This window comes from Lytechinus variegatus, chromosome 10 (genome assembly GCF_018143015.1).
Source record: "Lytechinus variegatus isolate NC3 chromosome 10, Lvar_3.0, whole genome shotgun sequence".
Classification (NCBI taxonomy): domain Eukaryota; kingdom Metazoa; phylum Echinodermata; class Echinoidea; order Temnopleuroida; family Toxopneustidae; genus Lytechinus; species Lytechinus variegatus.
The window spans coordinates 19,061,748-19,083,748 of NC_054749.1; the positions used below are offsets into that span (position 1 = coordinate 19,061,748).

At 36.8% G+C, this 22,001-nt stretch overlaps 1 protein-coding gene across 1 annotated transcript in view; it reads left to right on the forward strand.

The window, feature by feature from the left end:
• The first annotated feature begins 849 nt into the window (after nt 1–849).
• Nucleotides 850–22,001, forward strand: part of LOC121422647 (fibropellin-1-like) — a 61,711-nt gene continuing 40,559 nt past the window's right edge. Inside the window, exons 1-8 of the mRNA XM_041617807.1 lie at nt 850–1,146; nt 7,194–7,331; nt 10,997–11,365; nt 12,932–13,045; nt 14,819–14,932; nt 16,771–16,884; nt 19,961–20,074; nt 21,490–21,603. Of these exons, the coding sequence (XP_041473741.1) occupies nt 1,074–1,146; nt 7,194–7,331; nt 10,997–11,365; nt 12,932–13,045; nt 14,819–14,932; nt 16,771–16,884; nt 19,961–20,074; nt 21,490–21,603 (1,150 nt within the window). The 5' untranslated portion in view covers nt 850–1,073. The remainder of the gene's footprint in view (nt 1,147–7,193; nt 7,332–10,996; nt 11,366–12,931; nt 13,046–14,818; nt 14,933–16,770; nt 16,885–19,960; nt 20,075–21,489; nt 21,604–22,001) is intronic.

The window sequence follows — 22,001 nt, forward strand, 5'->3', positions numbered from 1 at the left end:
ATCACAAAAAGTTATTAAATTATATGGGGGAAAGGTGTTTAATTAATTCTTCATTGTTGGGAAATACACAACGTGACTCTTTTGAGGGCACCATAGCGGTGACGAAGTATACCACATCTAAAAAAAAATATATAATTGTCATTACAGCATTTTACATTAACAGTTCTGTTGTAAACAACTTCAAGTTTGACACATTTTTATGGGCTGGAGTGTCATGCAAATGGTGTTTTCATTATCTGTTCCTGCATGCTGTTCGGACTATATTTCGAGGCCTTCATCGATTTCGAGCTACTTAAGAAGTTTGTCTCAGCATTTATGTCATGATACTTCCATCTTTAAAAAATATATTCTCGGAAAGAAAAACGTGCAAGAATTAACCTAACAAACCACAGATAATGCAGTATGGTGTCTGAACGTGACTCTTTTGTAATTTGTTTACCAATCTTTCAAGAATGGATTGATAAATCATTGTAAAATCTCAAATTTCCAACAAATAATACGAATTTAAACTAAATAACATGTGTTAGATGCATTACGTAAATGGTCTAAATACAGATGAATCGATTGTTTTGAACTTCCTCAATTCCTACGCGTACCACATTGAATACAGTCGAATACCATTCTTATGAATGAGAAAATCTCCCAATGAGATTTCAAAATCAACCTTTGGCCATCTTGCAACGACTAGACCAAAGACACTTTTTTCATTTTCTTTTTGATCTGGAAATTCAACAGAATCGGGATGATTATATAGCTGAAGATTACACACCCATATACCCCAATTACCACAGAGATCGAGGTAAATGAAAACGAAAGGCACGCGATTGCTGGTACGACTATTTGTGGGCGGCGGTTTCAGGTCCATTGACTCTAAACTTGAAAAGAGGGTCTAAGCTGGGCGGATTCACACCATTCGCACGTTCGGCTGTCGACCAAAGGGGAGGGCGTTGCCGTGATTTCGTCTTGTACTGGTGGAAAAATCATATTACTGAAACAATTCTGAACTTGCGAAGAACCAAGGGAGGTTGATTAGTTCTTTCTCGTAAGAAAGTTAATAACGGAAATCTTCCGCCATGACGTCTTCCACGCAAATTGCCATTGTCGTACTTATCTTATCTGCCCTTGCGTCAACTGGGTTTTGCCAAGGCAAGTATTAAAATCTATACCTTCAATTTATTCAAACACCCACAAGAAATATATTCAAGTACGAGATTGTACCTTTTATGCAAGGTGCAATGATGGTGTGATGGTGGTGGTTGCGGTGATACTGGTGGTAATGATGAAGGTGATGATAGACGTGCTGTCGTGTTTATAAACATACTGAAGATTGTTTTTCTGCTATTAAATATATGGAAATCATCAAGAGTAGCCTATGCTTTAGATATTTTGTTCTAAATATCCTATTTACCACTCATCTTAAATCAGCAAATTGTGTTTATTTCAGAGAATAAGGAGAAAGGATAAGACATGGGATGTGCCAAGAATATCAGAGAAGTGTCCGCACTCTCATCGGATCATTATGTTGTAAAGATGTTTAGCTTGCACCGGGTAATGCCATTTTTGTTGAACTTTTTAAAGGGGAAGCTGAATGTGCAGTATGCGAAGGCAAACTGAATTTCAACATCCAGGAATTGAATTGTTAAATGCTATTACACTGCTTTTCTTAAAAAAAGAAGGGTCACAATTCAAAATTGATTGTATTATCGTATATGCACATCGAATTTGTACGATCTTACTAAATATTCATATTTTTATATTCCAATTTTTAGTAGAATTCAAGAATTATGCACAAAAATACATATATTTGTCTGTAACAAGTGGGTGAGATTTTTAAAAAGTGGCAATGTCTTCATTGTTCTGGATAACGACTCTGCTACAGAAGTTCTGGATAACGACTCTGCTACAGAAATGTCAGAAAGTAAATAACGAGATGTACATGTATTTCCTATAATCTTCATTCCTATTCTTTTTTCCTGCTCGCTTCTTTTTGCCCTCGTTTTCACTGCTGGGCGGTCGACCTCTGCCCCCTCCCATCATGTGACGCAGGTCATGCCATAATCATTGCTTTTTTGAACCATTCCGGTATGAATAGTTGACATCAGTGAAGAAAGATGAACTTTTGAAAACATTTAGCATAAATATTTTCAAAGATATAATCTGTAGATTAACACGTTTTCAGGAAATCAATTACAATTTGAATACCATTACGTCGTTTCAGATATTATTAAACGGTATACCAATGGCCTGCATATAGAACACTTATCCTTTTTTTAAGGTGCGGTCATATCTGTTGTGATATATGCGAATATTTGTTTTGAGTATTTGCCATTGCAGTCATTCGTTTGCACAATGGAATTATATTGTGTCTGCGCTACACCAGATCATGAAGATTCCAAAACTATTTGCCTTTTTTTTTGCTTTGCTTTTAGCATTCCATATAGGTATGCAAACAATATGTATTTTGCATCAGGTATTTACAGTGAAATGAAAAATTAATCTTTAGGTATTGATCAATGAGTAAGAGCTCATTTTAAAACTTAAACTTTGACATAATGGAAATGCTTAATAGCCCAATGATATTCATAAATGGGCATTAAAGTATCAGTGTATGGATGATATTTTCAAATTGCATGATTAAGAAATCATATTGATAGACAGGTGATTCTACTGGGACAAATGTCATGATCCATCTCAGTTAATAATTATTTGGGCAGTGCCACAAGGTGCTTAATCTGGACCACACTCATTCATAATCTTTACGTGCAGCTTTAATCGTCTTGCTGCAGTAGGTTTATTTTCAATCGATAAAAGAGCACTCTCCCACCCAACGATGTTATATTCGATCCTATTACTACGTATTAATCATTGTACATGTTATAGACGTTCGTCTATCAGAAAAGTTTACTTCGAACCCCACATAAGAGAATCCGCTTTTTGCGAGGCAATAATTGTCGTGCGTACCATGCACCACCTGAAAAATCTCATTCTTTCCCAGCTATTGTACACGTAATGTCAAGCCTCATTTCACCAGGTTATCAGAATTAATGCAAATTACAATGTGTTGAATGTGATTACCACAGAATGCAGGTCCTTATATGTTAATATTCATTTTATCATGATTATGATTTGTTTTTTTCGCTGATAGATGGGTATACTGTGACAATAATTTCATCATCTTTCAGTGAAATTCATTACATACTTAACAGTTAAATAAAGCTATACCAAGGTGTTCTCTGCAAGTTTTAGGGAATGTTATAGTCCAATGCTGTGCACAGCAAAAACTGTGGTGTTAACCGGTGTACATAGAAGACCACACCAGTTATTTTACACCGGTGTTAAATTGGTGGTGTTAGTTTAACACCGATAGGTGTTAAACACCTTTTGTTGTTACATTTACAATCTTTGGTGCTATGTTTAATCTCTAGGGTGTAATTTTAACACCTCAGGGTGTGGTCCTCTATTAACACGAATTGGTGTCAGTTTTAACACCGAAGTTTTTACAGTGTGGGCGGTGTTATAGTAATTTCTTACTGTGAGGGTGGGGCTATAAGTATCTCTAACAGCTGATGATCCATACACTGACATAGCAATACATTTTTTAATTAATTTATTTATCATCATTACTTATTGGTATATGCATATATATTGACCAGCAGCAGTGCTGAATGGGTCAATTTACAATACCAATACAAAGTACAAAAAAACATAACAAGCACAGTAAATATAGATTTAATCATTGCATAGCATCAATGATTACAGAAATCAATTTACATGGAGAAAAATGAATTTCTTGAATACAAAAGGATAGATAAGAGAAAGAAAAGTGAGGGAGAAGGGAGATATAGAAGTAGAAATGTATTGCGAAAAGAGAGACTTGAGACAGTGGAAAATAGAGAGAGGTCAGAGAGACCAAAGAGATCGAGACGAAGGTCAAGAACATTATAAATATATTTTAAAAATTAATATAAGTACATTAGTGAACATTCTATAAATTCACATATGTAAAATATCTGGCTACATTTCGTGGCAAATATTGGAGTCTATACAAAGAAGGATAAAGAAGAATGGGAGGAGAATAAGGGAAAGAAGAAGAAAGAGACAGAGAATAAAAATATGAAGAAAAAGAAGAGAAAAGGAAGAAGAAGATGAAGAAAGAGAAAAAGAGGGGAAAGAAGAAAAGGAAAAAGGGAAAGGAAGAAGTTGACGAAAAGGAGGGAACGTCTGCATGTAAAACAGTTCATGACAACTTCAAATTGGTTGATTGCATAATCTACTAAATGTTGTTTTAAAGATCAAAATATCAATCTGAGAAATAAGTTAATAGATCTGGGCTCCGTAACACAAAGATTGACGATCAATCGCTAAATGAACTGACCAATCAATATCAATGTTACACGCGCATTTGGTTTAAAATACTGGCCAGGAACCAATCACAAGTGTTCTTTCATATTTGCAATTCATCGCTAAGCTTTGTGTTACAGTGCCCAGGTCAAGAATTATCAGCACATCAAAGGTTATTTCACAAGGTCATTTAGATGTCATCATGTCCCCCCATTTTCAAGAATTTCCCTCGCAGGAATACAGCTACGGTAGTATATACCGTAATAGATCTGGGCTCCGTAACACAAAGATTTACGATCAATCGCTAAATGAACTGACCAGTCAATATCAATGTTACACGCGCATTTGGTTTAAAATACTGGCCAGGAACCAATCAGAAGTGTTCTTTCATATTTGCAATTCATCGCTAAGCTTTGTGTTACGGGGCCCAGGGCAAGAATTATCAGCACATCAAATGTTATTTCAAAAGGTCATTTAGATGTCATCATGCCCCCCCCCCCCATTTTCAAGAATTTCCCTCGCAGGAATACCGCTACGGTAGTATTTCGAAAATTCGTCCCAACACTCAATAACACAGTGTTTCGTCTGATCAGAATGAGTTGAGACCTTGCAACCGTGAAGATAGATTTGTGGAATTTGATTCTTTTTATTGAAAACGATGAACACAATATGAATTTCAATGGCTGATTGTTTGCTGTTTCTGGCAGCACTCCCACGATAGAATCACTCCGCTGATCAACTGTGTAATACAAAAAATAATAATATAAATAATAATGATAATCCATTTTCCCTTATAGTCGGTTTACATACCATTAACAATTAAACCATACCTGAAGTCACTTGTTTCATAGGATAAAGAAAATGCGCAAAATAGAGAGGGGGAAGAGAGATAGTGTGCGTGTGTGAGAGAGATAGTGTGCGTGTGTGAGAGAGAGGGGGAGGGGAGTGAGAGAGGGAAAGAGTAAGAGAGGTAAGATTTGTACGAACGCATTGTTCTTACCTTTGTGACCAAAGCGGTCAGTTGCTTATATACATGTTTGTGCTATATATAATACAAAATTATTATGAACAGATTTATTCCTATTCAAGATTTTTTCAAGAGGAAGTGAACCCTTGCGGATTTGTGAAGGATTAATAGAGCGAAATACATTTACTATATGATGCAGTCGTAGCCTCTTCTTATCTTGTTTTTGATCTAACAAGCTCTAAAGCTCTTGATCAGTACCGATCCTTACCAGGACTGTTGTACGAAAAGTACGAAGTTTACAAATGCAATTTTTTAGCCGCACAATTTAAATCTAACGTGTATTTACTTATCATTCATTAGTATCATTTATATTTATAATAATCATCACGTGTTTCCGCAACCACTACCACTACAATTTCCACAGTCATCATTCATTACCATCATGTTACTAATATTGCAATTTCCCTCCCCTCTTTCTTTCTTTTCTTTCTTTACTATTTATTGCAAGGATTTTGCCTTTTCTCTGATTTTGCTATTCATCAATAAGTTTTTTCAAATGTTTTTGATATACTATTTATTGTAATCAGTGACTCTAAAAACGCTGAGAAAATTTTCACCTAATATTAGATAGAAAGGGAACAGGCATGTTTGCTGGGTATTTTCCTTACCCTACATTGGGCTATTTTAGTGCAACATTGCTTAAGATTTACAAAATATTTCATCCAACCAACATGCATGTCCCCATTTTACCCAATATTGGGTAACTTTTTTTAAGTGTTTGATTGTTCATGGATCTCGTGTAAAGCAGTCCTATGTTTAATAGTAAAATGATTAATGTATGACTAAATAAATAATTATTGGGCATTTTTATTTATCAAGTGTGATGAAAATTTTCTGCTTTCCGCTCTGTGATTTTGTTTTCGCATCGCAAACACCAAATTTGATGGCGACTTCTATTAAGTTTTCGTTTTTAAATACAGAACCACAGAGCTGAAATCACTGTGTTGTGACTTTGTATTTGACATGTACAAACAGTACTCAGATATTAGAAATTAAAAAAGGCCCCACAAGTATTTTCTGATTTTCAATGACCGTTATTGATCACAAAAAACGAAATCACAACACTTGTTCCTTGTTGCGATTTGCGTTTGTTTTCAAAAATGAAATGTCAAAGGCAAATTCATTTTTTTTTATTTTTATGACTGAAACAGTAAAATGACTTATCTATACATATCTTGATTCTTGATCTCCTTGCCGCTAAAGCATGCGTGTTATCCTCATTTGCATTGCAACAAGTATATACTGGAGATGTTTTGAAAGTGTGTATTGGGGGCCCACCATGCAAAAAAACATAATCAGGGCTCCGTAACACAAAGGTTTGCGATGAATAGCAAATATGAAAGAACACTTCTGATTGGTTCCTGGTCAGTATTTTGCGCCAAACGCGCGTGTAACATTGATCTTGATTGGTCAGTTCATTTAGCGATTGATCGCTAATCTTTGTGTTACGGAGCCCAGATGGTAATTTGTAAGTTTTTGTACACGTTTTTGGAGACAAGTGCGGGGGCTGACAACCCAGCAACCCCCTACGTTCCGCGGCCCCTGATATACATGTATGTTCGGTCGTTTGAATAATTTGGGATGCAAGTGCCTTACCTGATGTCATTTCTTGACGAAAAGGGAAATGCGAAATGTTATCTTTATTCTGCGAGTGCAGGATCCGTCACTCAAATATATTTGGCTGTATCATATTTCGTTACCGTTTGAATAATTAGTTGTCTTAGTGTATGTCCACGGAAATATCACCACAGATCGTCTCCCGTTTCAGTTCATACAACAAAGCGCAACCATTTGTATGTAATGAATCTCGATTTTCTATTTCCAGACTGCGATCCCAATCCGTGTGCAAACGGTGGCACGTGTCTGGAAGGGCCTTCGGGATACATCTGTCAATGCCCGCTGACCGGGACAACAACGGTCTATACTGGTCAAAACTGTGACACAACACGCTTTGTGAGTGCTGGTAAGTAATCCCGTCGGATTTTCTGTGTCAATTTTCTTTTCAAGTGAGGGTGTGATTTGTGTGTTGCTTGAAAAAAACCCCTGAAAGATATGAAGAGTTTAGTTGCATAAGGGGTTAGGTCGTGTGTGTGTATTTGAGTATTGTTAGACGTGTATCAATCAGATATGAATATTTACGTCTGAGACCGACCTTTAAACGTCACCATCCGAATGTCGTGACCAGGGCTCGAATCTCGAACCTCTTCATTAATTTGTAACTTCCCCACATAGCTTGGATTACAGGCGCACGCCACAACGCCCAGTGCAAGTCTCATCGTCTACATTATCGAACCTAGTCGTAAGAATTGTTATAATATTATGTCGCCAGGGCACTAATTTTATTCAGCAATCTGACGTCAGTGTGCAAGAATAATAGCACAATATAGGTAAACTTATTATTAGGTAAACATATTATGACAAAACTAGATTCAAATGATAGAAACACAAAAAATATACAAACAATTGAATAATAATGTAGGGCCTAGTACATTTTAACATTACTAAATTATTGTCTTGTATTTTTTTAATCTGCAGTTAACAGGATTGAATTCAACTATTAGATAAACCAATCTGCTAATTTCATCCCGAAAGCCAAGTTCATTTTTGTGAATGCTATTAAGCCCCGCCTCTCACTCCGCGCATATTTTTTACCAGTAAATTGTAGATTTGTTTTTTTTTTTGTATTTCCTCATTTTCAACATTTTTACTTGAAAGTTTTTTATATGATTACAAACATACGTGAGGTTGATACATAATTCTTCATCTAAATTTAGCTGCACCACATTATTGCTGACTGCGCCGGAGCCCCGGTCACTCGGCGCGGAGGTAGGATACGATTTACAGGTATCTGCATACATGCTAACACCTATTTGTTTAAAATTATAAAATGGAAATAGTAGCTGTGACATACACTTTCGCCACTTGATAGTTTAAAAGTCAAGCCCTGTCAAAACATACTTGGCTCGATCCTGGACCAGATAAGTTTGGTCTGTTAAAAAGGTCTAACGTTAGACTAGGACTTTACCTGGGCTCGGCTAGTGGCCGTATTCGATCTCTGAATGATGGATTTTGCAAAAAAAAGTTATAATAATAATAAGTTATAAGAATAATTTTCAGCTCGCTTTCGCTCTCGTATTATGTCTATTGAGATACAGTGCTTGAGATGCGGAAACTGAGTTTATGCTTTATCATAAAAACGATTACAAGTGTTTATTTTTTCAAGTCAAAATAAAAAAAAATTTCAGCTCGCGCTTAGCGTTCGCATTATTAATTGATACCCTTCTTGTTCATAATTACAAAAACTATGTGAAATGTTCGATACTAAGTCTAAATAAAAAACAGCTCATTCTTATTTGTTTGATTGTATACCCGTCATGTTATGATAGCAAAAACCTCTTTTAGAATGTCCACATTGCAGGTTGTAGAATTCCACGACTCCACGACCGCTCCATGCAACGACGCTCGGGTGGTGTGACCAGGCTTTTAGTTCTATGACTATGTCTACCCTCTTTATGTTTACATTGTTTTGAATGTCCTGTTTCTAGTTCGAAATCTAAAAAAATATTTAGCTCGTGCTTCGCGCTTGTTTCCGTGTTCTTTCTGAAAAACGCCCTTAAACAGTTTTCGTTTTGAATGTCTCATTTGTTCAGCTTACGCTTTGTGCTCGATCTATATGATGTAGGTATTATTCATGAGTCACTGCCAACAGTAATTAACATGTTTTTTTTCAGAACAATTATTTAAAGTTTCAGCTCGCGATTGCGTGATTTGCTTAGATATAGATCTATATGCGTTTATTCATAACGAAAGTGCTGAGAATGTCCAGTCTTTACCAGGCGATTTCCGGTCGCATCAATCTTTGGTTAAGAGGCCTATACATCCACCTACTTTCAGTGGTTAAAATCGAGATTTAAGGTCGAAATACATGTATACAAATTTTCAGCTCGCTCTTGCATGGTAATTTATATTCCGGCCACACGAAATACACTCACTTGTTTCTAAGAATAAAAATAACAGATTTGGGCGGTCGCGACGGGGAAATGAAAATACCCCCCCCCCCCTATCGATGAAAGTCCGAAGTGTCCCTGGTTATGACGAGTTAAAATGGGACTGGGTGGAAATGAGGACATGTGGACATCGGACGTCGGTAATCGGTAGCGATGTTTGTCGGAAATCAGGGCCTCCACCCCCCCCCCCCCCACTCCAAAAGCCCCAACGACACCCCTATCTGGAAGAAACTGTGTATTCATTGAGAACATAGCCCGGGGAACATAGTAAAAAAAGCCTAATATTCGAGCACGATGTCAGATCTTTTTCCAAGCAATAATAAAAATACAGTGTCCTACATGTGCTCATCTGTATTGGTGTCCTTCATCATTTTTCAGCTTTGATTTCATGATTTAAGGGTCAGTACATTTCGTTGTAATAGACCTAAGTTGTGTTTATGCGACCTCAAGCCAAAGTCACGATTTGAATCATGATTCAAAACAAAAACATGAATCACAATATCGCAAAATCAGCGTTTGAACGACATTCATTCCAATGCTGTTTCTCCTCAGATTCGGGCCAAAGTGCGCATCACTAGTGCGCAGTTTGACAGAAGAAGTTTTTCGCACGTGTTTCGGCTCTCGAAAATCTTTTGCTTCCAGAATTCAGTCTATACCTCATTTTGTTTACTTCTATCATATAGGGTCCATATGCTTTTATTCATCTTGTTAGTTTATCCAAAATGGTGTTCGGAAGTGAATTTCAGCGTAGATCCAATCTAATATTGATACAGTATATTCAACAACAACTGAGATCATTGTCTGTCCAGTTAATTCATTTACTAGAACTTGAAGACATGACCAAAAAATGAAAAGTAGTGGACGATGCGATGACCAACACAGAAGTTGAACATGACAAGAAATGCATGCATAGTACATAATCATGAACATACAATGAGCATATAGAGCGCCTTGAGCTTGGCAATAGTCAAACCGAAAGTAGCCGACACAACAGTGAGGTCATAGAATCATGATTGTAATCACGATACCGTTTATTCGAACATTTTCGTACGTGATTCTGCAGAAACATCCCTCCTTTTTCGTGTTTCATGTTTGTGATTCTAATCATGATTATATTCAATTTCGCCTAAACGCAATCGTGATTCTGCAGAATCACGATCTCAATCATGATTCAGATCATGATTTTAGGGTAAAACGTGGCGGATAAACGCACTCCTAGATCTACGATGATACTGTGGCAGTTTATCTTGGTATTAAAAAAGACTTCATTGTATACCGCAACTGGTTTCGTTTATCTGTAATAGATAAATACAAATTGAACAAGTGGATTGACAAGGGGAAAAACACAGTTCTGGGCACTTGCAAGAATTTAACGCAATATCCAGTAAATATTTACATATTTCATCTATGTCCCTTTATCTAGGCCACCCCCCCCAAAAAAAATCTGAACGCACATCGTGAGGGTGATTGAGTTACAGTCGTTTCCCCCCCCCCCTTTCGAATCACTTTTCGGTAGCAGGTTAATCTTCAACTGTATTTATTACTATCCAGTTTTATAACAGTATCAATATCAATCATCTAATATCGTGTTTTTCCAATATGTCTTTTTAATTAATCATAGAAAGTGTGGGATGCAGCATGAATTTTTACAACAGCGAAGGAAATGTCACAACTCCGAATTATCCTGATCCGTACTCCAGGAACTTGAATTGCTACTTTCATATCAAAGTTGAAACTGCAAGTTCGATCACGCTCATAGTAGAGGAATGCTATTTAGAGGATGACAACAAGGACGAGATCTACATCGCAGAAGGTCCAATAGTGGGAACAGATGCTCCCGACTACGATGTATTACTCAATTCAAACATCACTGCTAGTAACACAATCCTGGCAGCCAGGACATACACATATACCGGCTCTCAAGCCACAATCTACCTCGATACGGACAAAACCGTCCATTATCGTGGTTGCCGAATTTCTTACAGTGCTGGTAAGTAGAATTTCTCCAATAGGTAATTTTGTTAAGCTTTTTTCACTACTACGTGGGGGTGCCTTGATATTTGTAATGAGGGTAGGGAGGAGGGCACTTTCAGGTGACGTCATAGTTTTCTAGACAATTGAAAGCTCAGTTTGTGCTCAGTCCATTTGTAGTGGGGTCCACGATCCAGTTAAAACTAACTTGTCGTCAGGGTAAGTTTCTCCTTTAGAATATGGCAGTAACTTGCAGCAAAATGTTTTGGGTATAATCAACCAAACTCATTTTATCAGGGGATCGATTTCTAGATTATACTTACAGTTGTGCTCAAAAGTTAATGAACTCCACCACTCCGTTATGCAGCGTGATGAATATAGACAACACTACAATGATCGACGAACCGACGGAAACAAATTGTATTGACTGTTTTATTTACTATAGAGTTATTTACTTCAGGATTAAATATCTAAAACATGGCAAAACGCAAACACTTCTGACGGTTTCACTAACCTTTTAGCATAATTGCATGCATAAATAATAAATGCTTTAAATAAAATTAGAAATATCAAAACGGGATTTCATAAGTTGCCTCCATCCCCTTGTAAGATTAAAGAAAATTAAATCTTAACCGATTTAACATGATTATAGGGTGGAAGTTTTAAAGTTTAATACTATTATACTATTATGATAAAAGGTGCATCCAATTCAACAATTTTTCTTAGGTGCAATAAAGCTAAATTGAATGTTTCGTCTCATGCTTATGAATACTATGATACCGAGTAATATTTGTGATTAGTAGTTACGTTCGTTTTAATATAACGTTTATGACCTTTGCGCGAACAAGTTGTTGCGACGTCAGGTCTGTACTAAGAATTTTTTTTAATTTGCTCCTCCCAACATGTACCCGTGTGTGTGATTTATAGATCTCATAGTCTTTTATTTTTTATCATCTAGATACATTAGCATAATCAAATAAATAATTAATTGAATGATTCAGATAAATAATTAACAATCAAAATACTCAAGCTAAATTCAAACGATTTATTATCTGGAAAGCTGCAAGATGATACTTAGATGCACCGTGTACTATCTTGCACTAAAATGCAGTTTCTCGAACGTTAATCTGATTTTCTAGTCTGATCTAGCGTCCACCACATTCATGGCGAACTCTTCGGTACGTCGCAAAGGGAATCTCTTGCATGTGCACATTGACCTGGGTAATGCTGGCCTAAGGAATTTTGTATATTTAAAAGAAGTGTTGGTATCATGCTGTTTCTTTATAATACAGCAGAGGTGTAGAGAGCCAATACGACTATGGGCATTTTCACGGTAACTGATGTTACATGGCTTAATTTTGCACCCCTTTCATTGTGTGTATGATAATCTCTTAAGAGCAAACTCCCATCATTTGTTGTTTTAAGCAAACTCCCACCATTCGCTGTTTTTTAGAGATAAGCATACACCCAATGAAAAGTGTGTAAAATTGTGACGTGTAACATCAGTTACCGTGAAAATGCCCTTAAGCAAAACATTATCGACATGATCCATCTTATGATTATAACTGTGTTACCCTATTTCCAGATACTGACGAATGTAATTCTAACCCTTGTCAGAACGGAGGCACTTGTACGGATGGCGATAACTCATACACATGTGACTGTGTAGCCGGATATGATGGCGATAATTGTCAAAATGGTATTTAAATCATATATTCATTTAATTATCATTTATTCATGTTTTATTCATTACACATTATAAAATAAAATAAGGATTGTCCGCTCCATTAATATATATATATATATATATATATGTTGTATACATGCATATTATTCAACAGACCGTTTAAAGCTTACGTTTTGCGATTGGTGTTTTGCGCAGGTATCGTGGTTGTAGTTAGTCAACCCACTTAGACTCACTCGCACAATGAGTGATGAGTGATAGAGCAGGGTGTGATGCCCCTTTAGAATTTGGCGTTAAATCATGTAATTTGTAGCAAAATGATTTGGGTATAATCAACCAAGATGGCTAGAGAAGACGGTGTCCAAACGTTGAATTAAGTTTCGTAATATCGTTTGAGAGCCAATTCTGCTCATTTCTTGTCCAATTTAAGACAGTGGAGACATTGCCTGTACAATAACCTGATGACAAAGAGTATTTTTTAAACGTTAAAGTTATACAGTAAGTAAGCTGAAAATCAAAACGTTCCCGCAGTCAACAAATATGATAAAAATAGATATTGTCAAACATGTTATTTATAGATCGTTATTTCGTAGTTGTAAGGATAGGCGCTTCAAGTGAATTGAGAAAGAATGAAGAACGAGAGGATGTGCTTTTTATAACAATAATCGAAATCGAAAATGGTAAACGGTAGCGAGCGGTGATGATTTTTTTTCTCTCCGCTCCACGACCGCTCCAACAACGCTCTGGCGGTGTGACCATGCCTTTAGTCAAGGAGAAAACATCAACTGAGCAATCTTTATGATTCCTAACCCCACCCCCCCCCCCGAAAAAATATGAGAGTTAAGAATTCAATTCCTCGCCATTAGAATTTTCATATTTATGGTGGGTGCATTTATATTCATCACCAGACAATGTCAATGAGTAGACATATATATTTGGGGGCGCTTGTACCGGACTCAAGCCAACTCTTCCCCTACACTAGAGTCTGAAACGAGCATACTTAGATAAATCATTAATCATAGATTCAAAGATATATCGATGGATAGAGAGAGTGAGAGGTAGAATAGGCCGATAGAGATGGGATCGTAGAAAGTTAGATGGATAAGGAGATATGTGAATATGAAGAGGAATACACAGGAGCGATACAAAGAACTAAGTAAATTATTCAATGATTAAATAAACGAATGAAGACTTTCATTAGATAAACGGAATTGAGGATTTACTTTATTAAAATATTTTTACACATTTCAGTCTAAAATAAACGGAACTCTAGTAATAATGACAGAATTTCCCTCAAAGGAATTGAGGATTTACTTTATTAAAATATTTTTACACATTTCAGTCGAAATAAACGGAACTCTAGTAATAATGACAAAACTTCACCTCTACTTTTAACCAATTGCTACAAAAATGTAATCACTTTCCCCTGCCCATCCTGAAGGCTAGTCAAATATGTCATAACTGCTATAAATGTGTCACTTGTAACTAAGCACAAAGAACAGTTCTATCTATATACAAAATCGAAATAGTTGAACGTTTTAAAGCCTATGTTTAGGTTTGATAAATTGCCCAATTGCGCATTTATATTCATCACCACCCAATATTTATGGTATACCCTAAAACAGTTATGCTGTGAGGAATATAAAATGAAGATTTCTTCTAATTGGATGAGGTTTTCAACTTTACATAGAAGATTATTTCAATCTGGCACTAGAACAAAATAGAAATATATTTGTATTTACTTCTACACCTTTCTTATATATTCTTTTCACTGTTATTTCTATGCAGATATCGATGAATGCGCGCCGACGCCTTGTCTGAACGGAGGCACTTGTATGGATGGAATTAACATGTACACATGTACTTGTGCCGCTGGATTCACAGACCCAAACTGTTTCACAAGTAAGGAATTGATACAGCTAGTATTATTTGTCCCCCTTATGCGTATAAAGATTGAACAAAAACCAGTCACGTACAATTTGATCTATTTGAAAAGCAATTAACATAATAAGTCTTTTAAACGTTTATTTTTTTTTTTTTTTTTTTGGGGGGGGGGGTCATTTGATAACCAACATAATCTCTTCAGAATTCACAATCTTGAGCTCAGCGAATCATTTCTCGCTTCCACCACATACTTTAGAACAGTGTTTGTTACATCGCAAACGCAGCCTGTTGCCTATGTACGCCGTGACCTAAGTCATGTTGGCCTAAGAAATTTAAAAGTGCTAGTGTAATGGTCATGCCGTTTTTTCAGCATGCGACGAAAAGGCAATACCAACGGGAGCAAATATGATTATGCAAGGCATCATGATCCATCTTACGATCATATATATGTCACCCATTTTCTAGATACCAACCTACTTAGACTCACTTGCATGATGAGTGGTGGCGGATTTTTACCCACCTCAAAAGTAAAACGTCTTCTCTAAGAGACTTGTATAAATAATGGAAACCTATGCATGGAGGATTTGGGTGCACTTAGCAATGTCCCATCTTGATCATACCCCGAGTCTCGGGATGATATTTGGTATTGTATGGATCGACATCATGACTTTATTTTGTTCAGATAACTTTATCCTTAAGGCCTGGTCAAACCGCCTGAGCATTGTTGGAGCGGTAGGGAAAGAGGTTCGAATTTCGCTCTCAAAATTGGGGAAAATAATCGAAAACAACAATCGAAATCGAAAATGGTAAACGGTAGCGAGCGCTGATGATTTTTTTTCTCTCCGCTCCACGACCGCTCCACGACCACTCCAACAACGCTCTGGCGGTGTGACCATGCATTTAGTCAAGGAGAAAACACCAACTGAGCAATCTTTATGATTCCTAACCCCCCACCCTCCCCCCCCCCCGAAAAAAATATGAGAGTTAAGAATTCAATTCCTCGCCATTAGTATTTTCATATTTATGGTGGGTGCATTTATATTCATCACCAGACAATGTCAATGAGTAGACATATATATATATATATATATATATTTGGGGGCCCCTGTACCGGACTCAAGCCAACTCTTCCCCTACACTAGAGTCTGAAACGAGCATACTTAGATAAATCATTAATCATAGATTCAAAGATATATCGATGGATAGAGAGAGTGAGAGGTAGAATAGACCGATAGAGATGGGATCGTAGAAAGTTAGATGGATAAGGAGATATGTGAATATGAAGAGGAATACACAGGAGCGATACAAAGAACTAAGTAAATGATTCAATGATTAAATAAACGAATGAAGACTTTCATTAGATAAACGGAATTGAGGATTTACTTTATTAAAATATTTTTACACATTTCAGTCGAAATAAACGGAACTCTAGTAATAATGACAAAATTTCACCTCTACTTTTAGCGAATTGCTACAAAAATGTAATCACTTTCCCCTGCCCATCCTGAAGGCTAGTCAAATATGTCATAATTGCTATAAATGTGTCACTTGTAACTAAGCACAAAGAACAGTTCTATCTATATACAAAATCGAAATAGTTGAACGTTTTAAAGCCTATGTTTAGGTTTGATAAATTTCCCAATTGCGCATTTATATTCATCACCACCCAATATTTATGGTATACCCTAAAACAGTTATGCTGTGAGGAATATAAAATGAAGATTTCTTCTAATTGGATGAGGTTTCAACTTTACATAGAAGATTATTTCAATCTGGCACTAGAACAAAATAGAAATATATTTGTATTTACTTCTACACCATTCCTATATATTCTTTTCACTGTTATTTCTATGCAGATATCGATGAATGCGCGCCGACGCCTTGTCTGAACGGAGGCACTTGTATGGATGGAATTAACATGTACACATGTACTTGTGCCGCTGGATTCACAGACCCAAACTGTTTCACAAGTAAGGAATTGATACAGCGAGTATTATTTGTCCCTCTTATGCGTATAAAAATTAGAAGAAAAAAAAACAGTCACGAACAATTTGATCTATTTGAAATGCAATGAACATAATAAGTTTTTTAAACGTTTAATTTTTTTTTTCATTTTTTTTGGGGGGGGGGGGGGTCATTTGATAACCAACATAATCTCTTCAGAATTCACAATCTTGAGCTCAGCGAATCATTTCTCGCTTCCACCACATACTTTAGAACAGTGTTTGTTACATCGCAAACGCAGCCTGTTGCCTATGTACGCCGTGACCTAAGTCATGTTGGCCTAAGAAATTTAAAAGTGCTAGTGTAATGGTCATGCCGTTTTTTCAGCATGCGACGAAAAGGCAATACCAACGGGAGCAAATATGATTATGCAAGGCATCATGATCCATCTTACGATCATATATATGTCACCCATTTTCTAGATACCAACCTACTTAGACTCACTTGCATGATGAGTGGTGGCGGATTTTTACCCACCTCAAAAGTAAAACGTCTTCTCTAAGAGACTTGTATAAATAATGGAAACCTATGCATGGAGGATTTGGGTGCACTTAGCAATGTCCCATCTTGATCATACCCCGAGTCTCGGGATGATATTTGGTATTGTATGGATCGACATCATGACTTTATTTTGTTCAGATAACTTTATCCTTAAGGCCTGGTCACACCGCCTGAGCATTGTTGGAGCGGTAGGGAAAGAGGGTCGAATTTCGCTCTCAAAATTGGGGAAAATAATCGAAAACAACAATCGAAATCGAAAATGGTAAACGGTAGCGAGCGCTGATGATTTTTTTTCTCTCCGCTCCACGACCGCTCCACGACCACTCCAACAACGCTCTGGCGGTGTGACCATGCCTTTAGTCAAGGAGAAAACACCAACTGAGCAATCTTTATGATTCCTAACCCCCCCCCCCCCCCCGAAAAAAATATGAGAGTTAAGAATTCAATTCCTCGCCATTAGTATTTTCATATTTATGGTGGGTGCATTTATATTCATCACCAGACAATGTCAATGAGTAGACATATATATATATATATATATATATATATATATATATATATATATATATATATATATATATATATGTGTGTGTGTGTGTAAAGTTATACATGTACAACAGCTTTTGGCAACTCTTTTATTTAAATATTGTAAGAAATGGATGAAGAAAACAATGGTAGGCGTAGCTTAAATCAAGGTTCCCCAGAGCTATCTACCCTTTGGAAAAATTGGTGATGCCGAAAAAATGTCTCTGCCGGGAATCGAACCCGGGCCCCCAGCTTTGAACGCCGGTGCCTTAACCACTAGACCACAGAGACGGTTAGTAGCTAGGGCGAGCCCGATCCGATTGACCGTCAGATAGACAGATTTTCGACACTATACCAATTATATATTCCTTTGTCGGGTGAAGGTGAGTTTTGAACAATGACAAGCCGCCATGCCTCAGCTGGATCAAAGCTATTGCTTCGATACAGTACACATATGGGAGAAGAAATACAAATGTGTAAAGTTATACATGTACAACAGCTTTTGGCAACTCTTTTTTATTTAAATATTGTAAGAAATGGATGAAGAGAACAATGGTCATGATGGTAGGCGTAGCTTAAATCAAGGTTCCCCAGAGCTATCTACCCTTTGGAAAAATTGGTGATGCCGAAAAAATGTCTCTGCCGGGAATCGAACCCGGGCCCCCAGCTTTGAACGCCGGTGCCTTATATATACATATATATATATATATATATATATATATTTGGGGGCGCCTGTGTCGGACTCAAGCCAACTCTTCCCCTACACTAAAGTCTGAAACGAGCATACTTAGATAAATCATTAATCATAGATTAAAAGATATATCGATGGATAGAGAGAGTGAGAGGTAGAATAGACCGATAGAGATGGGATCGTAGAAAGTTATATAGATAAGGAGATATGTGAATATGAAGAGGAATACACAGGAGCGATACAAAGAACTAAGTAAATGATTCAATGAAAATGGTAAACGGTAGCGAGCGGTGATGATTTTTTTCTCTCCGCTCCACGACCGCTCCAACAACGCTCTGGCGGTGTGACCATGCCTTTAGTCAAGGAGAAAACATCAACTGAGCAATCTTTATGATTCCTAACCCCCACCCCCCCCCCCCGAAAAAAATATGAGAGTTAAGAATTCAATTCCTCGCCATTAGTATTTTCATATTTATGGTGGGTGCATTTATATTCATCACCAGACAATGTCAATGAGTAGACATATATATATATATATATATATATATATATATATATATTTGGGGGCGCCTGTACCGGACTCAAGCCAACTCTTCCCCTACACTAGAGTCTGAAACGAGCATACTTAGATAAATCATTAATCATAGATTCAAAGATATATCGATGGATAGAGAGAGAGAGAGAGGTAGAATAGACCGATAGAGATGGGATCGTAGAAAGTTAGATGGATAAGGAGATATGTGAATATGAAGAGGAATACACAGGAGCGATACAAAGAACTAAGTAAATGATTCAGTGATTAAATAAACGAATGAAGACTTTCATTAGATAAACGGAATTCAGGATTTACTTTATTAAAATATTTTTTACACATTTCAGTCGAAATAAACGGAACTCTAGTAATAATGACAGAATTTCCCCTCTACTTTTAACCAATTGCTACGAAAATGTAATCACTTTCCCCTGCCCATCCTGAAGGCTAGTCAAATATGTCATGATTGCTATTAATGTGTCACTTGTAACTAAGCACAAAGAACAGTTCTATCTATATATGAAATCGAAATAGTTGAACGTTTTAAAGCCTATGTTCAGGTTTGATAAATTGCCCAACTGCGTATTTATATTCATCACCACCCAATATTTATGGTATACCCTAAAACAGTTATGCTGTGAGGAATATAAAATGAAGATTTCTTCTAATTGGATGAGGCTTTCAACTTTACATAGAAGATTTTTTCAATCTGGCACTAGAACAAAATAGAAATATATTTGTATTTACTTCTACACCTTTCCTATATATTCTTTTCACTGTTATTTCTATGCAGATATCGATGAATGCGCGTCGACGCCTTGTCTGAACGGAGGCACTTGTATGGATGGAATTAACATGTACACATGTACTTGTGCCGCTGGATTCACAGACCCAAACTGTTTCACAAGTAAGGAATGGATACAGCGAGTATTATTTGTCCCCCTTATGCGTATAAAAATTAGAAGAAGAAAAACAGTCACGTACAATTTGATCTATTTGAAAAGCAATGAACATAATAAGTCTTTTAAACGTTTAAAGTTTAAAAAATGTAACAATTGGAACTTATTAGAAAATCATTAGACTCATTTGATTTCGTCTATGCTGCGGGCCTATATTCTCATTTGTCAGATGCCACTTGGCTCGCAGGCAATCGCACGACAGGATAGACTCAATGATTAACATGTAATACAAGATTTCTGGTTGGTCGCATGTTTAAGTTAAATCAGTCAAAGTGAATCCATGCCGTTCTTGGTGGATCTAGCACCTTACTCCATTTTCCCCATAGCTTCAGAGTAAGGTCACACCTAACTTCTTTTTGTAAACAGACATTTTTACACAGCAGATACATCGATTTCCTGGAGCCTCATCGCTTCAATGTAGCTTTGGTTGATGGTAGTTGATGTCGTCAAAACACAATTCGAATTGCTTGTATTCTATTCATGTCAGTCGACCCTTTCATGTTTTCCTTTTTTTCTTAACAGGTGATATAGCCTAGTACCCAGAGACAAAACAAACCCAGTCTTTGCAAGACAAATACTTTTTTTTTTCATCTGCGCTATTTCACACATAATTATGTTTAGAGAGTGGTTGGCAATTCCTTCAGATTCATTTGCTTCCTCTGCTCTCCTCTTTTCTGCAGTTTTACTTGTAAATACATCTGTATCTCAGTCGCTGTTAGTAGGGTTCACTTTTCGTGATGAACATGTCCTCAATGATATATGTCTTGGCTTAATCTATATCCTTGGTTAAATCTACCGGAAGACGGAAGACAATAGGGACAACCTGCTGAAAAGGAAGAAAAAATAGCCAGGAGAAATAGAAAAACCTACGCAACTGATTAAATAGTGGAATGACCGAATGACCATTCAGGGTTTATTTTATCAAACTATTTTTTACACATTTTAAGTGAAATGTTTGGGACTGTAGTAATAATGATAGAATTTTATCCAATTGCTACGAGAATGTAATTGCTTTCCCTCCCCATTCTGCAGCTTAGTCAAATTCGTCATGACTGCTATAAACAGATAAATGTGTCAGTTGTAACTAAGCGAAAACAAAAAGTTCTCTCTTTATATAAAATCGAAATATTTTAGCCTTTTAAAGCCTATGTTAAGGTTTTATTCATCACCAGACAATGTTTAATATATACCCTAAAAAACTTATGACATGAGGAATATGGACTGAAGATTTCTTCTAATGGATGCAGTTTCAAATTTACATAGAAGATTTTTTCAATCTGGCACTAGAACAAAATAGAAATATATTTGTATTTACTTCTACACCTTTCTTATATATTTTTTTTTCACTGTTATTTCTATGCAGATATCGATGAATGCGCGCCGACGCCATGTCAGAACGGAGGCATTTGTACGGATGGAATAAACATGTACACATGTACTTGTGCCAGTGGATTCACAGGCCCAAACTGTATGACAGGTAAGGAATGTATTATTTGTCCCCCTTATGCGTATAAAGATCGAAAAAATAATTCACATACAATTCGAACTATTTTAAATGCGATGAGCATAATAAGTCTTTTGAACATTTAAAGTTAAAAAGTGTAACAATTAGAACTCATTAAAATTACCCACCAGTACCTCCACTCATCCAGCTGCCACCCCCGTCACTGCAAAACCGGCATCGCTTACAGTCAAGCCCTCAGACTTCGCCGTATCTGCTCCGAGGACCCTGATTTTTCCTTCCATACCAGGAATTTGCAGAAACATCTCTGTGCCAGAGGCCACGGGGCCAGGACAGTCCAACTGACAATCAACAAAGTCCGTTCTCTCCCTAGATCTGAAGTTCTCAAACCTAAAAGTGACAAAAAGACTACC